At 38.6% G+C, this 24099-nt stretch overlaps 2 protein-coding genes across 3 annotated transcripts in view; both read left to right on the forward strand.

Annotated features, from left to right (window-relative positions):
* Positions 1 to 5188, forward strand: part of LOC140140435 (uncharacterized) — a 32839-nt gene extending 27651 nt beyond the window's left edge. The window contains exons 3-5 of the mRNA XM_072162196.1: positions 1059 to 1140; positions 3676 to 3834; positions 4881 to 5188. Coding sequence (XP_072018297.1) covers positions 1059 to 1140; positions 3676 to 3834; positions 4881 to 5188 — 549 coding nt within the window. The remainder of the gene's footprint in view (positions 1 to 1058; positions 1141 to 3675; positions 3835 to 4880) is intronic.
* A 6093-nt stretch (positions 5189 to 11281) lies between these two features.
* LOC140141034 (uncharacterized) lies at positions 11282 to 22718 on the forward strand. Of its 2 annotated transcripts, none has more exons than XM_072162811.1 (10): positions 11282 to 11411; positions 12303 to 12381; positions 13184 to 13339; positions 13897 to 14036; positions 14434 to 14580; positions 16077 to 16249; positions 17167 to 17236; positions 17827 to 18478; positions 19724 to 19894; positions 21835 to 22718. In XM_072162811.1, exons 1-10 carry the CDS (start codon positions 11331 to 11333, stop codon positions 21978 to 21980), a joined length of 1815 nt encoding a protein of 604 aa, XP_072018912.1. In that variant the 5' UTR covers positions 11282 to 11330; the 3' UTR covers positions 21981 to 22718. The 2 variants fall into 2 exon arrangements, with proteins under 2 accessions (XP_072018912.1, XP_072018914.1); XM_072162813.1 differs by having other exon boundaries at positions 17827 to 18469; positions 21832 to 22718.
* Positions 22719 to 24099: the final 1381 nt, after the last annotated feature.

The raw sequence follows: 24099 nt of genomic DNA on the forward strand, positions 1-24099 counted from the left end.
CAATTCTCGCATTTCACGATACAATGCGCCGCCAACGGTTGCTCTTGCTAGTCCAATTTTTGGCCTCCAGCGTCGACATCGCCTTGCTAGCCACCACTGGATTTTTACGAGAGTGTGATAATAATGCTGAAAACAGCTCCACCAAGGATTATAATTACTAATTATATTGACATTTAAACACATAACGTCCTGTGTTACAGCTTATTTTTGACAACTGAATGCGAAATTACATGCCAGTGCTTGATGATATCTACTTCCGGGACTGGCTTGTTGATCAATTTCCCACAATTCAACGCGCTATGACGACTGTCGCATTTTAAACCGAATGGGGCGCATAGATTGAAAAATGCAAGAATTGTGGAATGTTAAAAGAAACTGAACAACAAAAATGTTGTTCAACGATGTTTTAATATAAAATAATTCACTGACGTTTCGTACAAAAGTACTTTATCAAAGTGATGAAATAGAGAATTGTGGAATGCTGTTGTTAAATGGTTATGGTTATGGTTATGGTATGATATAGGCCTACATGTGGGCTGTAGTATTGGTCCTCGGCAGCCTGTAAAATGGGGTGGGGCTTGTGCCTGTGTGTAACACACTTTAACTCATCATGCAATTTTTTTTTGTGTGTGGAAATTAATGGATGTTGCAATCTTGTTGAACAAGCTGCGTAGCATTTTCGTAGCTAGCAAGCATTGCATAGCACTAGCTAGCAAGCTAGCATATTGCATAGCATTGCATAGCATTGCTTAGCTAGCTAGCAAGCTAGCTATTACATTTTTTATTTATATAGCACAATTTAAGCGCTGGAGAATCATAGATCGCATCAACTAAGCCTGATTCAGCCGACCTGGCGCAAACCTATCCTCATTAAGATTATAACATCTACCAGTTATCTGAGCAGCTCCCCAACTTCAGGCATTGGGAGAAGGAATGAAGTTTTTAATAACCAAACAACTAATCACCGATTTTAAATATAGCATATATTAATAAACAGTCAGTGATTAATACCAATTTGTAATTGAATAGAATGCTATTTATTATTGAATTGAATACAGGAAGATGCTAGCATATTAACCTGTGATAAAAACCAAGTACCATCATCAGCAGCTGTCAAACAAGTACTACAAAAATTAAGAGGTAGGTTTACAGCAGATACTGTCTGTTACAGCTGTCAGCTACAGCAATGATGCCTCATGCAAGCTTGCCTTTAACTATAGTCCAACCTCTCTTATCCGGCCATGAAATCAATAACAGAAAGATCTGTATAAAAGAGGTCCGGATAAGAGAGGTTGGACTGTATAAGAGAGTGATTGATAAATATAAGCATCCACTATAGCTCTTGCCAAGGTCCTTTTGATGAAAATTTGAACTGGCAGGGACTGTATGACACACTCATCTTGATTATCGCATTAAATGCATTAAGTCATGCCAAGGTCATGTGTTGTTACACAGCTTGTTCAATGACCGAGGTGCCAATATTTCATGACATATATAATTCAATTAGTTAATTATCAGGACCCCACTTTTGTGTTTACGCTGTACCAGGCTGTACAAATGCTAAATCTGGAACATGTGCAAAAGAAAATAAATAGTATAGGATCTCAAACATCTTTAACAAAACTGAATTTGGATTTTGATCGACATCTAACTCATCTAGCTTGATCACATGACATATGGGTCACAGTTTCAACATGTTGGTCATTTGTGACAAAATTAAATGAAACTGAGTACCTACGTAATATACAGGGTTGTAGCTAGGATATTTCTAGACCTCTATACCGTATTGTTCCTAATAAGCGCCCATTGGCAATGACATTTCATGAAGGGTGGGCGTTTAATAGGGATCAATTTTTTGTATACAGTTTTTAGATGCGTCTGTATGCAGTAGGAATGGCTTACCATCATGAGAAATGAATTTCCTATAATATTCAGTGAGACCTAGCAATGATCTAACATTGTTTTTTTTGTATAATTGCACTTAATAATAGTACATTTTATTGCTTTTTCAATTTTCATTTAGGAACATTTTTGGGGTGGGCGTTTAATAGAGACTGGGCGCTTATTAGGAACAATACGGTATGTGCCATTTAATAAAAATCTTGCGTATTTGGCAATTTATTGCCAAAATGGACCAAACTCTCGACCGATTCAATAAAACTGCAATTTTAGCCTCTTGAGTGGTAGGTTCCATTGGTAAAATTACAGCTGAGTGTTGGGCTCCAAAACTGAGTGCTGGGATTGGCTGCCCATTTCATAGCAACAAGTACAACCCTGGTAATATAATAGTTTTGGGTACATAAAAAGAAAACTAAAAGATAAGGACAAAGTGGTGCCTCAGCGGCAGAAAGACGTATCTCCATTAACTGCTCATGATTGCATTTGATATGATTGAATTTACTTAATGTCCATGGTTGGGCTATACACCTCCTATGGCAGACATGATCTTAATCTCCCACACAGGGAGTGTGAATTTCAAATGGGATTACTTGAATGTGTGACTCCATTAGAAATCTATACACACCGTGTGGGTGATTAGTGTCTTTTATGAATATTAAATAGAATAGCCATGGTACATGCATTCATGTACTAGCTGGGTATATACCATATACCCTGAGTGAACTTATGCATATAATGTATCACAAGCAATAATAGTATCATACACATAGCAACTAATGGAGATGCATATCATTCAAGGAATTCCAGTGTGTAGATGCAGTGTTTTCTTTAAAGCCATATGTCACAATTTTAGCACTGTGAAAAATGAGATTTGGTGCATTAACACAGGCCTAAAATCGGACTCTTCCCACATTCCTGTTCCATCTTGTCTGGTTCACCTCCTTTTGTTATATTCTTGAAGAAATTCATCAGATTTGTGTGATACAATAACAATTAACAGAGTGTTCTTCTTGTCAAAACCAATTAATTTTACTGACCTGACAGTTTCAACCATCTTGATTGAAGGCCATCATCGGAGTGATGGTACTTGATCCTTCCGTCTTGTTGCACGCCGCCATTGAATCCATGTGGATAAGAAAGAGAGCTCCTAACACCATGAACAGAGATGAGGGGGCCCATTTTCTGGGTGCTAGAGCGCCCTCTGTTGGTGATCAATCAACCAGAAGGAAGGATCAAATACCATCCCTCCGATATGATGGCCTTCGACCAAGATGACCGAAACTGTCAGGTCAGTAAAATGAATTGGTTTTGACAAGAAGAACACTCTGTTAATTCCTTGTGTTATAGCTGCATTAAATTATGCTTCACAGCAACACTTTTAGATCCACTTGGTGGACATGGACATAAGCCACACATTATAAATCCTTGTATTTATTTATACATAATGCATGATAGATGACTTTTGTATGTCTTGTTTCAAGTTGAGAGTAACGCCATGTTGGATTTGGCAGTAGCAGATTCGAATCACGCACGCTAACCTAATCCTGCAGGATGTATACACATGAGTAGAAAAGGATTTGTCAATACGCTGGCAGCGCAACTGCGTAAAATGCACTGATTCGAATCTGTCACTGCAAAATCCAACATGACGTTGCTTTCAACTTGAGATCAGGCACACTATACCTTGTTATAGTTATTGCATTCTCTTGGAATGGAGAAGTCCTTAAAATAAGATTTTGTCATTAAAACTTTCTTTTCCTGTTTTCGTTCTTGCAGGACTTCCAGCGTCTAAGAAGCTTTTGCCTCTGGAATTAGCTCTAACATACAATGAAGTTATGTTATCACATTTGCAAGGAAGTACAGGCCAAATGGCGTGGGATGTGAAGAGGGAGATACCTGAATTGGAAAAGAAACTGTCGAGTTGTCTGAAAAGATGTAAGGAATAAACTTTGGGATTTCAAAAATAATAATTCAGAGATTGCAATTAATCAGTACGTCCATCGTCTACCACCTGCGCATGTCATTATGTCATGCTTGTTAGTAACAACTGAAAAACAAACATGATGGACATGAATACAGATACGAGAGTGACTTTTGCCCCAAACCATGTGTTTGCATGCAGTTGTGAAAGGATTGCACACTGAATGTTCTTAGATCTAAATTTCAGATGCGGGGCAGGCTTAGCTGCACTTGGACATTTTGTGCAAAATCAATTCCCATAGATTTCGGGGTAACGTCCAACACCAAATTTACACGTAATTTTCTCAGTTATACCGAATGGTCTATTCCATTTAAAATCCACACTACCCCTGTGGAAGATTTTGGAAATGTCTTCCACTGAGAGAGTATGAATTTCAAATGTTACCCGTCAGGGTTAATCATTTTGAAACCCATACTCCCCCTGTATTATGGGTTTACCTATATCTTCCACAACTGGAGTGAGTATTTCGAATAGAAGTTACCCAACTGTCTATTCTATTCAAAAACTCATACTCCCTCTGTGGAAGACTTCTGCTAAATCTTCCACAGGGGTATTGTGGATTTTAAATGGAATAGCCCAATAAGGGCATTGTCTTGTTTTAATTGTTAAGACTGTGTTAATTATTATTCAGCATCGAAGTGGTTACGTAATTCTCTTGGTTAGCGGATCACGCTATTTTGGTATGCCTTTGAGTGCCATATACTTTGTGTGATGATTGTTATGATCGTGGTTCATTACTCAAAAACGTGTGATCCCGTTGACATAGTAACTTGGACACTGAATTGTTTATGAGCTACCTGTCATTGTTCTGTTTTGATAACAGGCCTAGGACAATGACATTCACTGACTGATGTTTAGTAAAAATATGTGTTTTCTTGAATTAGGCCCATGGCTCGCCAAGCTCCTCACAAGTTTTCTCTACGGCCCTAGAATATTCTTCTAAAATAAACTTTGACAACTTGTATAACTCGTAATGAATCTCTGTTTATCACACACACAGGTAGAGCAGCACTGAAGTTGACCAAGAATTCAAGACATGGAGATATAGAAGAGCAGCTGAAGGAAATATCAAGTGTAAAACTAGAAACAGGTATATTGAATAAGGACTGTACGTTAAAAACCACCTATACATGTGATCATGACCTGCAGAGCAATTTTAGATCAGGTGCTGGTATTCACATTGTTCGGGCTGGTATATACATATTATACATGCAACAAATTTCTTATATAGTGCACCAATGGATCAGACCACAACATCTTGCACTTGATAGGCAGCCAATGGAAGGTATTAATCACCAATCAGAATAGAGCTTTGCAAATTATTCACCCAATATTTTTGTGTGGTGAAATTATCTCTTGTAATATCTACTTATAATGTCCGTACTGTAAATCAACAAGGGAAAATGCATCAGCTATTCATGGGCTGTGCTGATGCAGGTATTGACATTGCGAATTCAAGAACATCGTCTCATTACACCAAGCCCAACCGATGAACTTTGGTCAGATGATAGGAACTGGGTTTTATTATTCAGTTCTGCTACCAAGCAAAGGCACGGAGGAGTTGGTCTGGTCATGTCCAAGCACATTCACAGATGTCTTAAGAGTGTTGAAGCTGTTTCTGAGAGGATACTATTTGTAACATTCCATGGCAACCCTCAGCTCAGCATCACTGTTGTATATGAAGAGCTTTGTTTCAAAACCCCTTACATCCACTTTTGGCCAAATTGAGTTATTGGCATAATATTATAGTGTGGGTAAAAATACACATTTTGGTGGTTGTTTGACCTTCATACTACCTTCCTTCCGGAGTTATCGATATTTCCTGTTTGGGAAATCTTAGGGAATTTCCGGAAATCTGAACTTAAAATTAATATAGAATTGTTTTGTTTAAAATTTTTGATGTATAATGGTAGCCTGGAATGTTCTTTACCTATTAAAACCAAAAGGAACTGTTTTTGGGTCACTATGTTTGAAAAAATCATTTTAATTAACAAAAGGTGTAGCTTCAGAAATACCCAAAAAATGAAATTTTCTCGAATTTAATTAAAAAAAAAAAAAAAAAAAAGTGAATGAGATATTTCAATTTTTCTTTTTGATTTTCAAAGCATTAGTCAAGTTACATAATGTAGTGCAAACAAATGGGCTCAAATTTGATTGCAAAGGTGGTTTCTAGAAAAGGGTAAATTTATTTTGTTGCAAAACCCCTTACATCCACAAAAGGTGCAATATAAAAGAAATAATAAAATAAATAGGAAGCCTTGAAAATTGTCCCAAACCTATTCTTTTAGTTTCTATTTATCAACACTTTATCCAATCCCAAATTGAATCAAATCGAACAAGTAATACTTGCACAATTAAAAAAGCTGTTTTTCTCAAAAAGTCAAAAGTGGATGTAAGGGGTTTTGCAACAAAGCTCTTCAATTATGCACCCACTGAGTGCGCACCATCTTCTGACAAAGAGGAATTCTATTCATCTCTATCTGACCACCTGGATGGTATGAAAAGACACAACATCCATCTCATCCTTGGCGATTTTAATGCCAGAATAGGAACAGACAGTCATCTTTCCCATCCTTGGGTCATTGGTCCACATTGCTACCATGATTCAGCAAATGACAATGGTGAGCGTCTGGTCAACACCTGCCAGGAGTACAATCTCAGACCGGCCCAGATGAGATTCCCACAACCCAGGAACCGTCTCTGGACTTGGACCCATCCAGCTGGATCAACCCATGCACAGTTAGATCACATACTAATAAACAGCAAGTGGGTAAATTCTCTCCGCAACTGTCGAGCATACAACTCAGTAGAAGTGGACTCCGATCATCGTATTGTGAGCATCCGTCTAGCTGCCAGTCTGCGAACTAGCAAAGGAAAACCTTGCAAGAGACCAAAATTCAACTGGAAGAAGTTGCAAGATCCTGATACAAAGGAGGAATTTCAGCTGGAGCTATCAAACAGATTCCAGGTCTTGAGCATGGATGACACCACACCCATCTCTGATAGGTATGAGACCTTCGAAACAGCGGTCCGTGAAGTTGCCGAGAAAGTTATTGGAAAGCAAGAGCCATGCGGACTACCAAGTTGGGTATCAGATGCAACCATCAGACTTAAACTTGAAAGGGATGAGGCCAAAAAGCGGTACTCCATTTCAAAGTCGCAGTCAATCTAGAGAAAGATGGAGGAACTTGAACACCAGCCTTAACAACTCCTATAAATCTGATGAGCTTGCTACCCTCAATAAGCAGATGGAAGACCTGAAGCTGGCCGACGAGATGGGGAATTATACCACCACCTGGAAAATTATACACTCGCTTTCTGGGAAGAACTCAAGGAAAGGGGTGAAAATCAAAAAGAGAGATGGATCAGCTCCAACCAGTGACCATGAACTGCTTGAGGAATGGAAGGAATATTTTAGCTCACTCCTTAACAACGACAGTGGCACAGCAGCTTCAGAACTTCCTGCACCAGCTGTTGAAGATCTTCCTATTATCACTGAGCCCCCAACTCGTAAAGAAGTAGTCAAAGCAATAGCAGCCATGAAGACCAACAAGGCAGCAGGATTGGACTGTGCTATAACTGCAGAAGCACTTCAGGGAGGAGGGGATAGCATGATTGATATGATTCTCGAATTCTGTATGGAAGTATTCTCAACGCTGACACCACCACGTCAATGGGTTACTGAATGTAATCATTCCTCTACCAAAGAAAGGTGACCTCTCTCTCATGACAAACTACCGTGGTATTTCGCTTATGTCCATTGCCGCAAAAGTGTACAACAAGATCCTTCTGAACAGGATCCGACCCCACATTGATCCTTTACTGAGAAGCAACCAGGCTGGCTTTAGATCTGGTCGCAGTTGTGCTCAGCAAATACACATTTTGAGGAGGATCATAGAAGGCTTCAAGGAGTACCAACTTCCCTTAACAGTCACTTTTGTGGACTTCAAAAAAGCCTTCGACTCCATCAACAGGTCCGTCATGTTTTCAGTGCTGCGGCATTATGGAATACCAAGGTTGTGGTCAATGCCATCCAGGTGCTCTACAAAGACTCCAATAGTGCCGTTATGGTAGATGGCAGTATCTCGGAGCCTTTCCAAGTAACAACTGGAGTGCTTCAGGGTGATGTGTTGGCACCATTCCTGTTCATTATCCTGGTAGACTACCTTCTGGTGAAATCAACTTCTGGAATTGACGCTGGAATTGTTACCTACCCACGTCGGTCAAGCAGGTATCCTGCCAAGATGCTGAATGACCTGGATTTTGCTGATGATATTGCCCTGCTGGAATCTTCCATAGACCGGGCCAGTCACAGCTTACTAGGACTGCAACTGCAGCAGCAGATCTAGGCCTTGTAATCAGCGCACCTAAGACAGAATATATGACTGCAAACTGTAACGCCCAACCAGCACTTGAAGTCTATGGTAGTACCATCAACCATGTCACAGACTTCAGGTATTTGGGTTCAAGATGGGCTCTAGTGTTGGAGACCTAAAAGAAGAAAAGCACTAGCCTGGGCAGCTTTCTGGAAACTGGAACGCCTTTGGAGAAGCCTGTCCCTGCCAATCGAAACAAAAATCAAGCTGTTTCAGACAACGTGTGTTACTGTCTTTCTGTACGGGTGCGAGTCATGGGTAATTTTACCAAGGACATGGAAAACAAGATCAATGCATTTGCAACATCTTGCTACAGAGTCATGTTAAACATCAAGCGTGTGGATCGGATTCCAAACGAAACCATCTACAACCTGACCAACACCACTCCACTGGTTGCCAGAGTCAAGATTCATCAACTCAAATTTCTCGGCCATATATTGCGTCTTGAAGATGGCGAGCCTGTGAAAGAATATGCGCTTTATATATTCCACCACATGGGAAGAGGAAACCGGACGGCCACAAGCACACTGTACTTACAGTATGTCCAGCACCTCCTGGGAGATACTGAAGGGATGCTGCAGCCAAACAAAATTGTTTCGCTTGCCCAAGATCGCATTAGTTGGAGAAAGCTTGTGAGTCGCCTGCTCCGCAGCCGACTGATGATGATGATGGTGAAATTATTCTAACAATGTTGCTGATTGGACCAATTGATATGAAAACTTCTTTTTGGCCAATCGGCAGGTAGTTCTCATGGGGTTAAACAAACTGACATTTACCAGCAAAGTGGATCAATTTGGCTGCTTTTTATGCTGGAGAGATTGCAAACATTCAAGATGTTTTGCTTTTGCACCATATAACAAGGCATTGCCATAGACATTCTGCAAAGATCTGTTCTGTCAAGTGCTTTTATCTTGAACATTATATTCTTCATAAACATATAAATCGACACAACAAAATCTAAGTTGAGTACTTTCTTGTGCAGGCCTGCACGGACTAGGCCAGTTGCTTTGGCTTTCATTTTTTGGTCAACTGAAGGTGGAGAAGATGCAGTAGAGGTTATCCACTTTACTCATGTGTGACTTCTAACAAAAGGCGCTTGTTCCCGTAGTATTCCTCATTCAACCCAATTCAATGCATGACTTCTGAGTTACCTGCATGACTTTGGCGGGCTATTTTGAAACAGTTATAGAACATAACCTCTATTTGTTTGAGAGCATTCACAATAGCTTCCATTGACCGCCAAACTGCTTGTATGGATTCAGCTCTGGCTGTCCATCTTCTTTGGGACAGATTACGCAGATACAGGGCATTCTCTATCTTAACCATATGCTCGTTCAGTACCGAATGTCACTTGGTGCCCAGAAAAGAAGACATACAGCTCCTCCAAAATGTTGAACATTTCCTTGATGATGGCACTGCTGTCACATGCTCTGTGAGCTTGGCAAGGAACATACGGTATCGTTCTCTTCAGCTTATTGGTAACCTCTGCCTGTGCACCAATGTGCACCAATGTGCTTTCCAGACATACTGGATGCGAAGTCATAAGATTGGAATGCAAGTTCTTCTGTATTCAACTGATTGTCATCTAAGGACTGTAGGATGTCATGTGCTTTTCCTGCCCCGGTTTTGTCCTTAGTTTCCTTTACTTCAAGAAGTCTTTCTTTAACTTCACCATTCTCGTTGACATATCTGCAACCGCTAGACGATCTTTGTGAGATACACCTGGAGTTGTGTCAGCCATAACTGTGAACACGCTGACTTTATAACTTCGGACTGAACCTGTTTGTTGGAGTGCTTGCATGGTCAGTAGTATTATCATTTCATTTTGGGACTCAGGCCTCATATAGGTAACGTGGTAAGGTCTCAGGCGCCTCTCTTTCAGCCATCGCCCCATTGTTCTACTATGACAACCTACGAGTTGCACAATTGAAAATTCAGGAACAAAGGAAAAGTGGAATCTGCTTATTTAGCTCTTTGTCTATGAAAACGGATCACACCAACATCGCCTGGCTAATAATTACTTTCTCTGCAGAGATACTAAAATCAATACCCGGGATCAATACACGTGAATGTCCTATGCACAAGTTTGATATGAGACGAAAATCTTTGGATACCGGGGTAGAAAATGATGAATATCTCCCGTAAATGATTTTGTATAAAGAAACCGGATATGGTTCTTTGCACTTGAATATATATTTTGAACAGATATGATAGTCGTTAGCTTGCATCTTGAGATAGAAGCGGTGTCTTGAGGCAAAAACTGACAATAATTCTGATTTATATGTGCCGAATTATATAGCGCAGTGTATAGGCCAATCGTGAAGGTAGTCTAAAAGCATGACCTATGGCGTACATGTACCATGCTCGACTCGGCGAGGTCAGTCACTGGCCTAATCGGGGCTATTGTCAGTAGCCTTAGTCAGATGTCCTTTGGCCCATTATGCGACTCAAAACTATTAAACAGGTCGATATAAAATGGCCATGCGTGGCAGTGGATTCAACCTACCATGGCGATTTCTGCCATGAAGATATCGGGGCGATGACACTGTGCGGATGGCATGTCTTTATAAAATCACAAATATTTATACATTCTTGGACAGGCCTAGGCCTGTGTAAAACTAATATGATTGTTAATGTGGATCAATTGTACAGGTTTACTTCCCTCTATCACTCATCATCTCTCACTCTCTTCCATCTCTCATTTTATTGACATCCCTTTTTCTCTATCTCCCCCACTCGCCTCTATCTCTCTCCCTCCCTTTTCTCCTTCTCTCTCCCCCTTCCTTCTCTCTCTATTTCCTCTCTCCCCCTTTTTGAGATCAACAGTGGGTGTAGCACCCTCCACAGCGACGGCCTTGGCTGGACCAAGGAGTGTAAAAAAAGTTAACGGTATACAGCTTGTTTAATAATGAATGCAGGCATGAATAATAGGCACATACCACTTAACATCCTGTGGGGATATCACCACCTTATGTGACACAATTCTTTTCATCATATGTTTGTCCTTTACTTTCTTTGTAGATACCGGTACCTGTTTGGCCCTCCTGTGTTGTGTCATCAGTACATATTATCTCATGAACAGTGAAACGGATAGAGTGTTAAATGTGCTAGATACAGTGAAGAAACTTCTCCATGACTCGTCAACTCATGAACAGGTTTGTATAGGACGTTGTAAACGCCAGTGGCAGCACTGGGTGGTGGATGATGTAGCTCCCCCCTTCCCAGCTTGGGCTTTCCCCCAGTCAGTGTCCAAAATAAGGGGAAAAGTGGAGGTTGTCCCAAGGACAACCTAAGCATAGATTCTACTTGTCCTTAAAAAATTTCAGTTTTCCTAAAAATGAGTGGAAGTTTGTTTGGGTGCAAAAAATTAATTTGTTTGATGTTTTTTGCTCTGGAAAACCTGTGCTAGCTTCTGATCATGTGAATCTCCATCACTGGCACCATCAGTTTACTCAGTGAATGGAGAAGTAAAAATTCAGAAATGAATATGCTGAGGACATTACTTTTTCTTTATTCACTAATCATAATTTTGGAGGTAAAATGTCTGGTTGTCCATCGGACAAGTGCTTGGCTAATCATGGTTGTTGCCAGGTGATTTTTGGACAAGCGGGCAAGAGGATTAGTGCTTATTTCGAACACTGCCCCCACTCTTTAACAAAAGTCAAACTGAAAATCCCACTATTTGGAGCAACAATTGCAAAATTTTAGGCAAAACTCCCATTTCAACCCCCCTGCGAAAATAATTTTTTGGTGCTATTACTGACTCACCTTTCTCCACCTTGAGTGTTCCTGGGATGGAATACAATCTGCGGTGGAGTGGGTAAGGTTCAGATGTCCTGCTCCAATGTGAAATGTGGAAACTTTCTGTGAAATTGACTTCATAAAATACATTTTTTCAGTGCCATATTATTTATATGTTTTCTAACTGCCAACATTATAATGTTGTGTAAAGAAATATGAGCAGAAAGGAACAACAAGATTGGATCTATTTTTAATTTTTTTTTTTTTTTTTTTTTAATTTTTTAAATTTTTTTAAATTTTTGCAGCAAAGGACAAGTAAAATCTCTCTGTTGATGAAACTGCCGTCTCAGAACATGGTTATGAGATTATGCAAAGATGATACATGTAAGTTGTAATGAGCTATTCCAGTTGAAATCCATACACCCCTATGGAAGACATGACCTTAATCTCCCACAGAAGGGTTGTAGATATCAAATGGGGTCACCCATTCAGGTAAACCCATTTGAAATTCACTCTCCCTGTGTGGGAAATTGAGGTCATGTCTTCCATAAGGGGTGTATGGATTTCAGCTTGAATAGCCCTAGGTAACTCCTCAGGTATATTGCCTATCCCTAGTTGGCTCATTCCGTTTCAAGCTAGGTGGCTTCTATGAATAAAATGTGGGTGCTATGCCCTCTATAAAACTTGGGTATTATGTCCTCCATAAATCTTGTGTGTGCTGTGCCCTCCATGAGTGAAAACTTGGGTACTATGCCCTCTATAAAACTTGGATACTATGCCCCCATGGGTGAAAACTTGGGTACTATGCCCTCTATAAAACTTGGATACTATGCCCCATGGGTGAAAACTTGGGTACTATGCCCTCCATAAAACTTGGATACTATGCCCTCCATAAGTGAAAACTTGGGTAGTATGCCCTGTATAAACAACTTGGGTACTATGCCCTCCATATAAAACTTGGGTACTATGTGGTATGCCCTCCATAAGTGAAAACTTAGGTTCTATGCCCTCCACTTTTTTTGCACTTTTTTCCTTTGTTGAGGTAGCATGTATACTATATAAATATGGAAGTGGGGTCCTGAATGGCTACTTGAATCATGTCTGGAAATATCAACACCATCTTTGCTGAAAAAGTAGAATTTGGCACATTTTTACTAGTTTTATATTTCACTTGTTTCATCTGCAGGTTCTTCTTCCTATATGACATCATCTATAGTGGATTTTCTCAGGGCATGCTGTTTTTTCCAAGAGGGTATGTTTTCATCCTGCCTGAAACTTCTGCAGTCGGTGGAAAAAACAAGTTTATCGGCACATATGATTCCAATGTGGGAATACTTGAAAGGTATGTGATAGTTATGCAATTGTCAATTGTAATCCTGCCCCCCCCCCCAGGACCAGGCAATAGCAGGGACTTAGTGGGACTTAGCCAAGGAAGAAACAGCTCAATGTGTCCTGCACTGGCAGGACATAGCCAAAACTTATTATACAGTGATGTAACGCATCTCATCAAATGTGCTGGGTATATACCCAGGACGATATAAAAGTTTACTCGTAACTGTGCTGGGTTTGAGTCCTGGGGGCTTAGAATTCAAAAGACAAAATCCTATAATTCTTCTATTTCTTACCAAACCTCCAATTCTTCTATTACTCACCAAACCTCCATTTGGTATGTAAACACCAGGTAAACAGTTCATACTTTGCTGCTGGGTTTGTAACAATCGCATGCGCAAAGTGGGGGGTGTCACTTTTGTCAAGTTTGTGAGTCATCAGCTAGACCGATTATTCAATGACACTCTAGTTCATGTTTATACCTGCGCTCGCCACTGTTTTGTGAGTCATCAGATGGACTACTCAATTTTTAATTGGTTGTGTTTTGTGTTTAATGTTTCCGTCATTTAGGTTACTGTTTATATCAAGAAAATTCCTTCTTTGAAGCAGCACAGTGTCTTCATGAGTTGCTGAAATCATCTGCTGCCCACTGTGATTCCATTATGAAAGCTAGATGCCATAATCTGATTGGTTGCTGCTTGGCTAAGCAGGTAAAGTCTTAAAACCATAATGTAACATATGCTGAGGAGGACGCCCTCAGTATTTTTCCAAATTCTTTTTTTACACAATTGTAATGTATGTTAGGAAAGTAACATACCCTGCACAAATTACGGTGCTGTAGTTTTGTCAAAATCCAAGATTTGGAATAAACGGTCTGAACAAGATGGTTTATATTAAGATGGAAATATTAAATCGTAAATGCAAAGGCGTGCAATGCTGTGCAGAAGTTGGTAAACACTGGTGGAATGACTGACCCTCACGAATATGCGAGAACTGTCATTGCACACCAGGCATGTGGACTTCACCTTATGTGGCGCTATTTGCACCTCTTTAGTGTATGGTTTTCAAATTTCAAGAATATGAATCATTCACTTTAATTTTCAATAGGACCATCCAAACACTGCAATCCAAACATTCAGAGATGCGATACACGAAGATTTCACCTATCTAGAACCGCTATACAACATCTCTCTGATGTATAGACAACAGAAACTATGGGATGCCGAGCTGGAAAGTCTCAACTTGCTAGTAACTGTAAGTAACAATTGGTATATTTGCTTGACAAAACCAGTAAGTTTTTACTTACTCTAATATTTCGTCCTACTCGTCGGGGGAATTTATCAGATCTGAAAGTTGATCATCTAATGAAGTAAGTAAAAACTTACTGGTTTTGTCAAGCAAATATACCAATGATTCGAAGTACAAACCTGATGAATTTATTCAGTGAACTGCAAGTAACACTGTATTTTATGTGTGTATAAGAGATTTGGAAGCCAAAACTGTAAAGGTGTTGCTGCTTTATGTATGAAAGTTGGCTATTCCAGTTGAAATCCACACACCCCCTACGAAAGACATGGTCTTAATCTTCCACACAGGGAGTGTGAATTTCAAATGGAATCACCTGAATGTGGGCTGGGTCTCCATTTGAAATCTACACCCCTTGTGTGAAAGATTAAGTCACATATTCCATATGGGGTGTACGGATTACAACTGGAATAGCACAATTCTTCCAGTGTATACCAGGGCCGTGACACTCGTATTCAAACCCTGTATAAAAATTGAAGTCACTTCGGCAGTTTGAGTGACGGTTGCTAGGGAGTTTGGTACCATCGGAATGTTGATTGACAGTTTTGGGTAGTTTGGTACCCTAAATTTGTCCAAGATGGCGCCCATCGACTGCCAATTATTCGGACCCTTTCCAGCTTATTTAGCCAGTCTCGTCATGGGGTCATCGAAGAGAATATTTTCCTAGCATATTGAGCTAACTCCTCAGCTATTTGGTTTTTCATGATATGATAGTAATAGAAAGATTCGACCAAATATTCGTTGTTTTTTCGCCATTTAATTTTTTTTGAAACGATGACGTAAACATTGCATCATCTCTTCCACAGGTAATACACTCCTACACGTACAAGGGTACTATGCCATCACATGCATTATCGCGCATAGGCTGAATGACTGACTTCATTTGCGCAAATGAGTGGCTTATCCTATAGTATATTAGTACTCGAGAATCCTTGTGTATACACACTATTCCTGAATATGTGGAGTAAACTTACCAATACATACTTGCCTCATTTTCTACAATGGTTTATGGATGTATATGAGATATCAGCAAGTTTTTGTAAAGTGTACCTTGTCGGTCTGACAGTTAGAGAATAAAGGTTTTTCGCAAGGTTTTTTCTCATTCTTAAACACTTCAATTCAAATAAATATATTAATCATAAGTATACCAAATTTTAATCAAATAAAATCCCACATTTAACAAGGAATTACCTGGGGCTTCAGAATCGATCAGTCCCATTGTTGCTATGCACCTCCGATTGGTTCAAATAGCGTGTTCGAGTATCAAATCAATACGCTTGCACTAAAGTGTGTGATATCATGTCATAACACATGATTAAGAACCAATAAGATTGCAGGAACTTTCTTAAGTGTTCAAGAATGTGCTATAAAGATCATCGCCGTATGGTCACAGCATATGGCGATCAATAAATCCAATGATTTATTTTATTGATTTATTCCAACAGGCTGTGGAAAACCAAGAACTAGAAGAGTCACCAGCATCATCTGACAGTGGACTTGTACTAAACTTATCTCATGAAAATACACAAGGGATATACGCAAGGCAATATAAGTGCATGAGTATCAATCTCACAAGTGCATTGTACACACTGGCTAAAAGATGTCTGGAACTACAGAGGTATGACAAGCATTTGTATCTTCATTATTTCACTGCTCTGTCTAGACTCTGTGCTCTGTATGCAGAAAACAAAGTATAACATTAGACCTGGTCTAACTACGGAGAAGGAATTCTCTAATAGACCTTATTCTATATTATTGTAGATCCTCATAAGGAATACAAGAAAAGAGTAAAAGAGTCCCTCCCTAAGTCTAACCTCAATAGTTGGACCACAAAATTTGTTTTGTGTATACGGACCTTAGGGTTAGTGTCAAGGTACAGAATTCCAGTTTGTTATTGAGATGCTTGAGTAATTATAGATGTAACCAGGTGTATAGTTGCAATTTTAAATTTTCAGATTTTGAATTAGTTACAATGAACAAAAATAAGCCTTATAAAAATTAATGTATCAAATGTGATAATTACTTGGTCAATAGTCACTCAAATTACTTTGTTTCCTATTGAATTTTGTTGAGTTTATTGAGCCATATCTCTTAATAGGCCCTGGTGACTTTTACACCTGGTTTGTGGTGGATGGTCACATAGCCAGTAGTGTATTTAAAACGTGGGTGACCTGATTGACAGCCGCATCCCACCCACTTTGCCTCATCAAAACTTAGATTTTGATATTTAAAAAAAAGTCTTATTATCCCCGATAAAAAAATGCCAGATATATGTTTGGATTAAATGGCATGAACAACTAAGTTGTGTGCCATCACTGGAAGTATGTACTCTTCTATGTGGCTTTGTTATAGATGTGTTTGCATATAACATTTAAACCAATGGACAAGGAGAACTCAACATTTGGAAGGAGTTTGTTTTAATGGTAGACTTCCATGTAAGATTAAGAAAACTGCTTAGCTCTTTTTCTTTGACCACAATTTCACTTTTGTCCTTTCTTAATTTTATCCCTCGCTCATTTGTGTTCAATTTTACAGATATAGTATAGCAGCTGACAAGTTCTTAGACCTGCTGGCTGTCTTAGAAGAAAGTGACATTCTATTGCAGGTAAGGCCTAAAAAAAGCTGTAAATTGCTTGTTTTTCTTCTTCTTTTTTTTAATTTTAGGTTTTTAAAAAAAATTGCAAAAAAGTATTTTAAAAAGTCCATTTTTAGGGTCGGTCAGGTTACGCCAATCAATCAATTTTTTTTAGGCCTAAGTGTGTTCATTTTGAGCCAGGCAATTAGGCTATTCCAGTTTAAATCCATACACCCGTTGTGGAAGACATGACCTTAAAATCCCACACAGGGAGTGTGAATTTCAAATCGAGTTATCTAAATGGGTGACTCCATTTGATGTGATATACAAGCTAAATGAGATATTGATTTGGAGATACAGCCAATAAAAGCAGTCAATTTCCTTTGTATTTTTTTGTTCTGAGCAACACTAAAATTATCATATCTCTTGAACTAAAGTCCAATTGTGATGGAATTTTCAGCAAAATGATGCTCTGAAACTGGTCAATGTAATGCGATTAAAACATGCAATTATATTTTGTTCGACAAATGACTTATTTTGATTGATTCCATCACATACAATTTTCAGATTTATTATTAAGAGTTTATAAGTTGTGTGTACCTCTCTCTTTTACGCTTCAGACTTCTCCTAGACCGAGTCCAAATGGCATAATAACAATACCCAATGCTGACATCATCTACTTAGAAGCTGCATTAGCACTTTCTAAATCAGAGCAACCAGAAGAAGCCTTGTTACTCTGCGATCAAATCATCTCTAAGATGACAAAACCATCAGTCACCATAACAACTGGTAAAGATGATGAGGAGGAGGAGAAGGAATCTGTAGGGTCATCTATTAGTGAGTTCTCTCGCAACACAAACTTACAAAACTCTGGACATCCAACTGACATAGCTAGTACAAGTAATGATACAAGAACTTTGGACTCAAGCAAAGTACCATCCACATCGGCAAGGAAGCGGCCAAGGGATGACGACTCCCAAAGTTCAAAGGTCATTGATAGTACATTGACACCTGTCACAAAACCAAGTCAGACCAAATTAAGACATTTACATTTGTACTGTAGTACTTTGCTGTTGAAATCACAGTGTTGTAGAACAATGAAACAGTTCTCAAAAGTGACATTAATTTTAGATGAGATACTGGTTCACCTAAAGGGAGTGACTGCAATAAATTCAATGAGTCGAGACTCAACTTCAAATGATGATGAAGACTCAAGATCAACCTGTCTTGGACCACAGACTAAGAAGAGAAAACTGGAGAAAGGTGAGATAGGTCAAACTATATTTTTGTGCAATTGCAGAATAACCCTAACCTGATACTGGGCTATAATTTGCATGTGAAATCCATATACCCCCTATGGACATTGCCTTCATCTCCCACACGGGGGGTGTAGATTTCAAATGGAGTCACCAAGTTTAGGTAACTCCAGTTGAAATTCACACTCCCTGTGTGGAAGATTAATGTCATGTCTTCCTTAGGGGGTGTATGAATTTCAACAGGAATAGCCCATTGGGAGGGAGAATAGATTTTGCAATTACACTACATTTTGTGTTAAACCTTTTGATGAAAGGAATAATTTGATATCAGTGTGGTCTTTTGAGGGGTCCATATATTTTACATGTTCAGTGGCATATCTGGGTCAGTTAAGTGGATAAGGGGGCAAAGGCAAACAAAGTCCCGGTTAGCATCATTTTGGTCCTGTGTAACTGTGTAAAAAATCTAATTCAATTATATACCAAGGTGAAATTTTGTGTTTTCCAGGCCATTTGTAAATTTTACACTGTATTTGCTCTAAATATAGGTACAATTTTAAGTTTACTGGGCCATTATTCAATTTTACATAAGGGGGCCAGGGGTGAAATTATCTTTAGGAGGGGGTTGGTTTTAAAGGGAGTTGAAATTTTCTTTTTTTTTGGGGGGGGGGAGTTGAATTAGCAAATCAACTCATGGGGGTTCAACCCCCCTAATCCCCTGCAAAGACCACACTGTTTTTGGTATGTTTTTTTAGTTGAGCAACTTTTAATCTTGAACCACATGTGAACTTTGATCAACCTTTCCTACTTATGACATGTTTTATTTTTGGGAGGTGTATTAGTTGGGAAGAACCTGAATGTGTTAGCACCTTCTACAGGATCAAAAAAGGTTGGTTTTGTTCAGTCTGGGTGATGTGATTGGAGTGATTCTAGATCCTAGTCTAAAATTACATTTTCATGAAAATTGTGTTGTTGTTTTTCTTCTGAAATGGACAAAGTGTTTCTGATCGCCAACAATGCTCTGTTCACACCTTGCATACTTGAGAATACTTTAGAAGCACTCTTTCTTATTAATTATATTCAGTTTTGCTGGTTTTTTTTTTCAAGTTGGGTTGTGTGCCGGGTTGGATTTGTGTTTATTTGTTGTCTTGTTTAATTGTAACACTTTGGGTTGGTAAACTGTTCTTTCTTTCTTAATACTTTAGGCATTCAAATAAAATAAAAAAACATAGTTTTGTTCACTTTTGCACTATTATTTTCACAGAAGAATATGATGTACACAGTACTCAGCCTATGTCTCCACAGGGGCCAATCATAGGAAGTCTTCTGGAACTCAAAGCCCAAGCCTGCAATGATAAAGCACTTATGCTGATTGGTCAATCTAGGCTGCAAGAAGCTATGAAGGTTTTGCTGAAAAGTTTGAACTATCAGCCAGGTAAGACATTATTAGAGGCAAAACTTTCTGAATGACCCTCGTAGCTACAATCTTGGAAGTTAGTCTTTGAATGCCTGCGTGTAAAAAACGGAACACTGTCACCCTCTCTCCGTCATTCAGTGTTGAGAAATGCCAATATCTTCAGCGATTTCCCAATGTGTTCCAACACTGATTGACGGGGAGATGGGAAGGGTAAATCATTGTTGTAGATGTCATGTTTGTTCCCAAACACAATATGCATCATTTCCATGATCATAAGAAATTCTGCAGAGTGTGCCAAGCGTTCCAAGTACTTTTTTCCAAGGATGTAGTGTTATGTTATAGGCAAAATATCTAATCCTCGATCATGAGAGCCAACTTGGATACGCACAGTTATTTGCGTCGAGCGTACTACGCAAAGACCGGCATTTATGGTGCAAACAGAGCTTTTGAGAATTGACCAATCACCCAGTCGTTGCTAGGCAAGGTCAAGGTTCGGTCATGTAGGTCGCGCGATTGCGTTATTCTATGCAAAGTACACTACTGCAGAAGGTACATCCTCTCATGATCGAGAGTTAATTATTTTGCCTATAATATAACACTAGCTATTAGGGTCATTCAGAAAGTTCTACCACCACCCTTATATCTCAGCTTCTGCAAGTAATAGCCCATTCATATTTTGCATATTATAACATATGGACTTATCTAGCTGGTGAGAACATTTTGTTTTAATATCTTTTTCTTTTTGGTTGTGAGGTAAGAAAATGAAATCAGAATTCAAGACTGCAGATATGGAGAAATTCTGTACATAGCTCCAAAGAACGCATAAGTAGACCAAATTGAAGTTACCATAAAATGTGACCGTTCACGGCGAATGAGCCGTAAATTCCTCCCCCGGTCAATTTTGTTTTATTTCGTGTTTAAAAGATAAACATCATAAACTTAAAAATGGTATATCATTTGACTTCAAACGATATCCAGAAGCGGGGTTATGGTTTGTTAAACTTTGCTCCTTCAACAAAATTATAGCTTTTTACGTTTTTACATGTGTCTCTTTTTCCACATTGCTGGCAATAAATATCAAACAGTCATAATTGGCGGTCATTTCAAATCATCCCCAAGTCAACGCATACCTGTACAAAATACAAAGCCTGGTAACCCACCACTTGAACAGGATTTAGCAAAAGCAAACAAAGACCAGAGCTATTAAAAGTTCTATAGCCATCTACTAGGTAGAAGCTTATTATCCACTTCAACAATAGAATTATTGATTAGTTTTTGACTATCAAAATTAGACGGATGTCGGGCCAGCTTAAGTTACCGATGAATACGACCTTTGTACACATTTTACACCGTAACTCCGAATACAATTTAGGGAATTTACGGCTCATTTGTGCTGCCGGGTCACAAATATGATTTAGTCATTTCAGATGGCTTAAAATAAAATATTGGAGAAAAATTATACCAGGACAAAATTGATGGGAAGTTGTTACGGCCACCATTGTTCTTATTTTGGCCCATTTCATCATGAAAATTATTGATGGTATTAACATTGTATTGGATATGGTTGATACTAGTCACTATTGAAAGGAGATAAATTCAAGGGAAAAAATGTGCTTGCACCCCCAATTGTGTAGATTTTTGAGTGCACTTGTAAACAAAAAACAAAAATTAGTGTCAACAATTAATAATTTTAGTCAGCAAAGAATATTTTGAGCTTGACAGCGTGACAATTTGGAAATTTTGGTTACCACCTTTTGTTCATACCATCTAAATGAAATCTATCTCTGGCGTTAAAATTTACTGGGGTTATGAGAAAACTGTGAGCTTTTTTCTAATACCAAAATCTCAGTTTTGATGAGGAAAAATGGGACTGTCAATCTAGTCGCATCCCATTTAAACAAGCATCCAAACTTGAAGAAATCCACCTCATCACTGTTTTTTTGTATTTTTGTCAGCAGATAACCAGGATGCTTTGTACAACTACATCTTACTACTACTGAAGATGGGAAGGAAACAGAATGCAAGGGATGCATTCATTAAATATACCGGGATGAGAGGAGCAACAACTAATAGACTGAATGAACTTGAGAAGGCTTTGAGATAAAGCTTACATATTGCTGTGAGTGGAGATGGGATGGAAGCAGGATGCAGGGGATGCATTTATTAAATATACTGGGATGAGAGGAACAACGACTGATAGACTGAATGAATCAAATCAAATAAAATAAAATAAAATAAATAAACTTGAGAAGGCTTTGAGATAACATACATGTAAAGCTTACAAATCATTGTGAGTTCTACATACTTATGAACCACAAATAGATATGAACCAGTCTTTTTGTGTGTATACGCCCCTTGGGATTAGGTTAGCACATTCAATTTGAATCTGCCACTGCAAAATTCGACATGGTGTTACTCTCAACTTAAGATGAAACATGTAACATGTATAAACAAAAATATGTCATCTTTGTACAGTGGTCCATGTACTTTTGGTGTTACATTATAATTTGGAAGTCATGAACTGTTCTTATCATACTATGGGAGTCTGTAATACACATTTCTTGTTCCTAGAATCCAAACTGGTGAAGCATTATTTAGTCGAAACTGATAATAAGCATGTTTGGCTGATGTGAGGTAGAACAATCAGATCATGCAGCCACATTGAGAGAATGCTTTGAGAAAACCAGGTTTGCCAAGTGTGTATTAACATCAGTTCATACACTCCTATATCAAAGCAGCCAATCAGAAAAGTGGTTATAAAAGTATGCAGAATGCATTGATTGTGTATAATGACACATCGCGTCAGATTGATTCATTTTTTGGGCAGGTTGATGCATTTATATTTAGTTCTATTTTCCAACATTTTTAGTGATAATTTTGTTATAAAAACAGCAAAAATCATGTTTTTTTCCTCATGAATGAAATACAGTCTGCAAAACAATTAAGGTACCAGTTATTATTTACCCCTCCTAAACAAAGGAAGATATGTCATAATTGGAACCTGAAGCTGACATCTGCGTTGTTTAGCTCGGATTTAAGACCTCATTCGTTAAAATTGGACAAGAAATAAAGCCACAATGATCCGAAACTCGAGGAAGAAGCTAATTCAAAAGTTGCAGTTTTGCTCCATTTCATCCCTATTGATTTGTTCACAAAGCGTTATCGAATAAGAGAACTATAGTATCAAATTCAACAAGTGAGATGTTAAATCAGAGCTAAAGGGTATAGGTATTTGCTGCTGGTTTTAATTCTGACATATTTATCTTTGTTTAGGATACACAGGGGTGAACATAGCTGGTACCTTAATTCTTTGGCTTACTGTAGGTTAATAAATGCATATCACTTGTTGCTCGAGAAATTGTACAAAATAATGCACTTGTACTGAGATGTTGATGCATCTAATGCACTCCCCTTTCGAGGCTCATGCATCAACATCTCAGTACATGTGCATTATTTTGTAGAATTTTACTCCCAACAATATAATGCATTTATAAACCTATAATTTAATGGTGTTACAGACTGGAATCAGTCCTTTCTCGTTACCCAGAAGATTAGAGCAATATTGTACTGTCTAAAAAGGATTGTCAAGACGCAAGTCTTACAAAATGGCATTTCCTTGAAGATGTAAATGTTTGTAGAAATCGGCTTAAGTTGTGTCAACTTGACGTAGACCGTGGATGGGGGCAGCACAAGCCTTAACCCTCTCCTATTTGGGTTTTTATTGAGTTCCTACAGGAAGATAATTTAAAACAAACAACTATTGGTTTTGTTTATCTGTGAATTTAATATCATTAGTGAATGCAAGAGGAGATAAAATGGGCTATTCCATTTAAACTCCACACTACCCCTGTGAAAGATTTAGCTAAAGTCTTCCACAGAGGGAGTATGAATTTCAAGTAGAATAGATAGTTGGGTAACTTCCATTAGAATTACTCACTCCAGTTGTGGAAGATATAGGTAAAGCCATAATACAGGGGGAGTGTGGGTTTCAAAATGATTAACCCTGGCCAATTACATTTGAAAAATATACCCTCCTTTCCAAAATCTTCCACAGAGGTAGTGTGGATTTCAAATGGAATAGCCCAATGGTTTTTGTTGAAGAATATTTTCTAATGTGAATAGAAATATCTTGTGATTTTAAAATTGGAAACAGAACAAATAAAGTGTCATTTGTTTTACCATCTATGTTGTGTTTCAAGTTGTGTTTAGAATTTTCGTATCAA

This window comes from Amphiura filiformis, chromosome 19 (assembly GCF_039555335.1).
Source record: "Amphiura filiformis chromosome 19, Afil_fr2py, whole genome shotgun sequence".
Lineage (NCBI taxonomy): Eukaryota > Metazoa > Echinodermata > Ophiuroidea > Amphilepidida > Amphiuridae > Amphiura > Amphiura filiformis.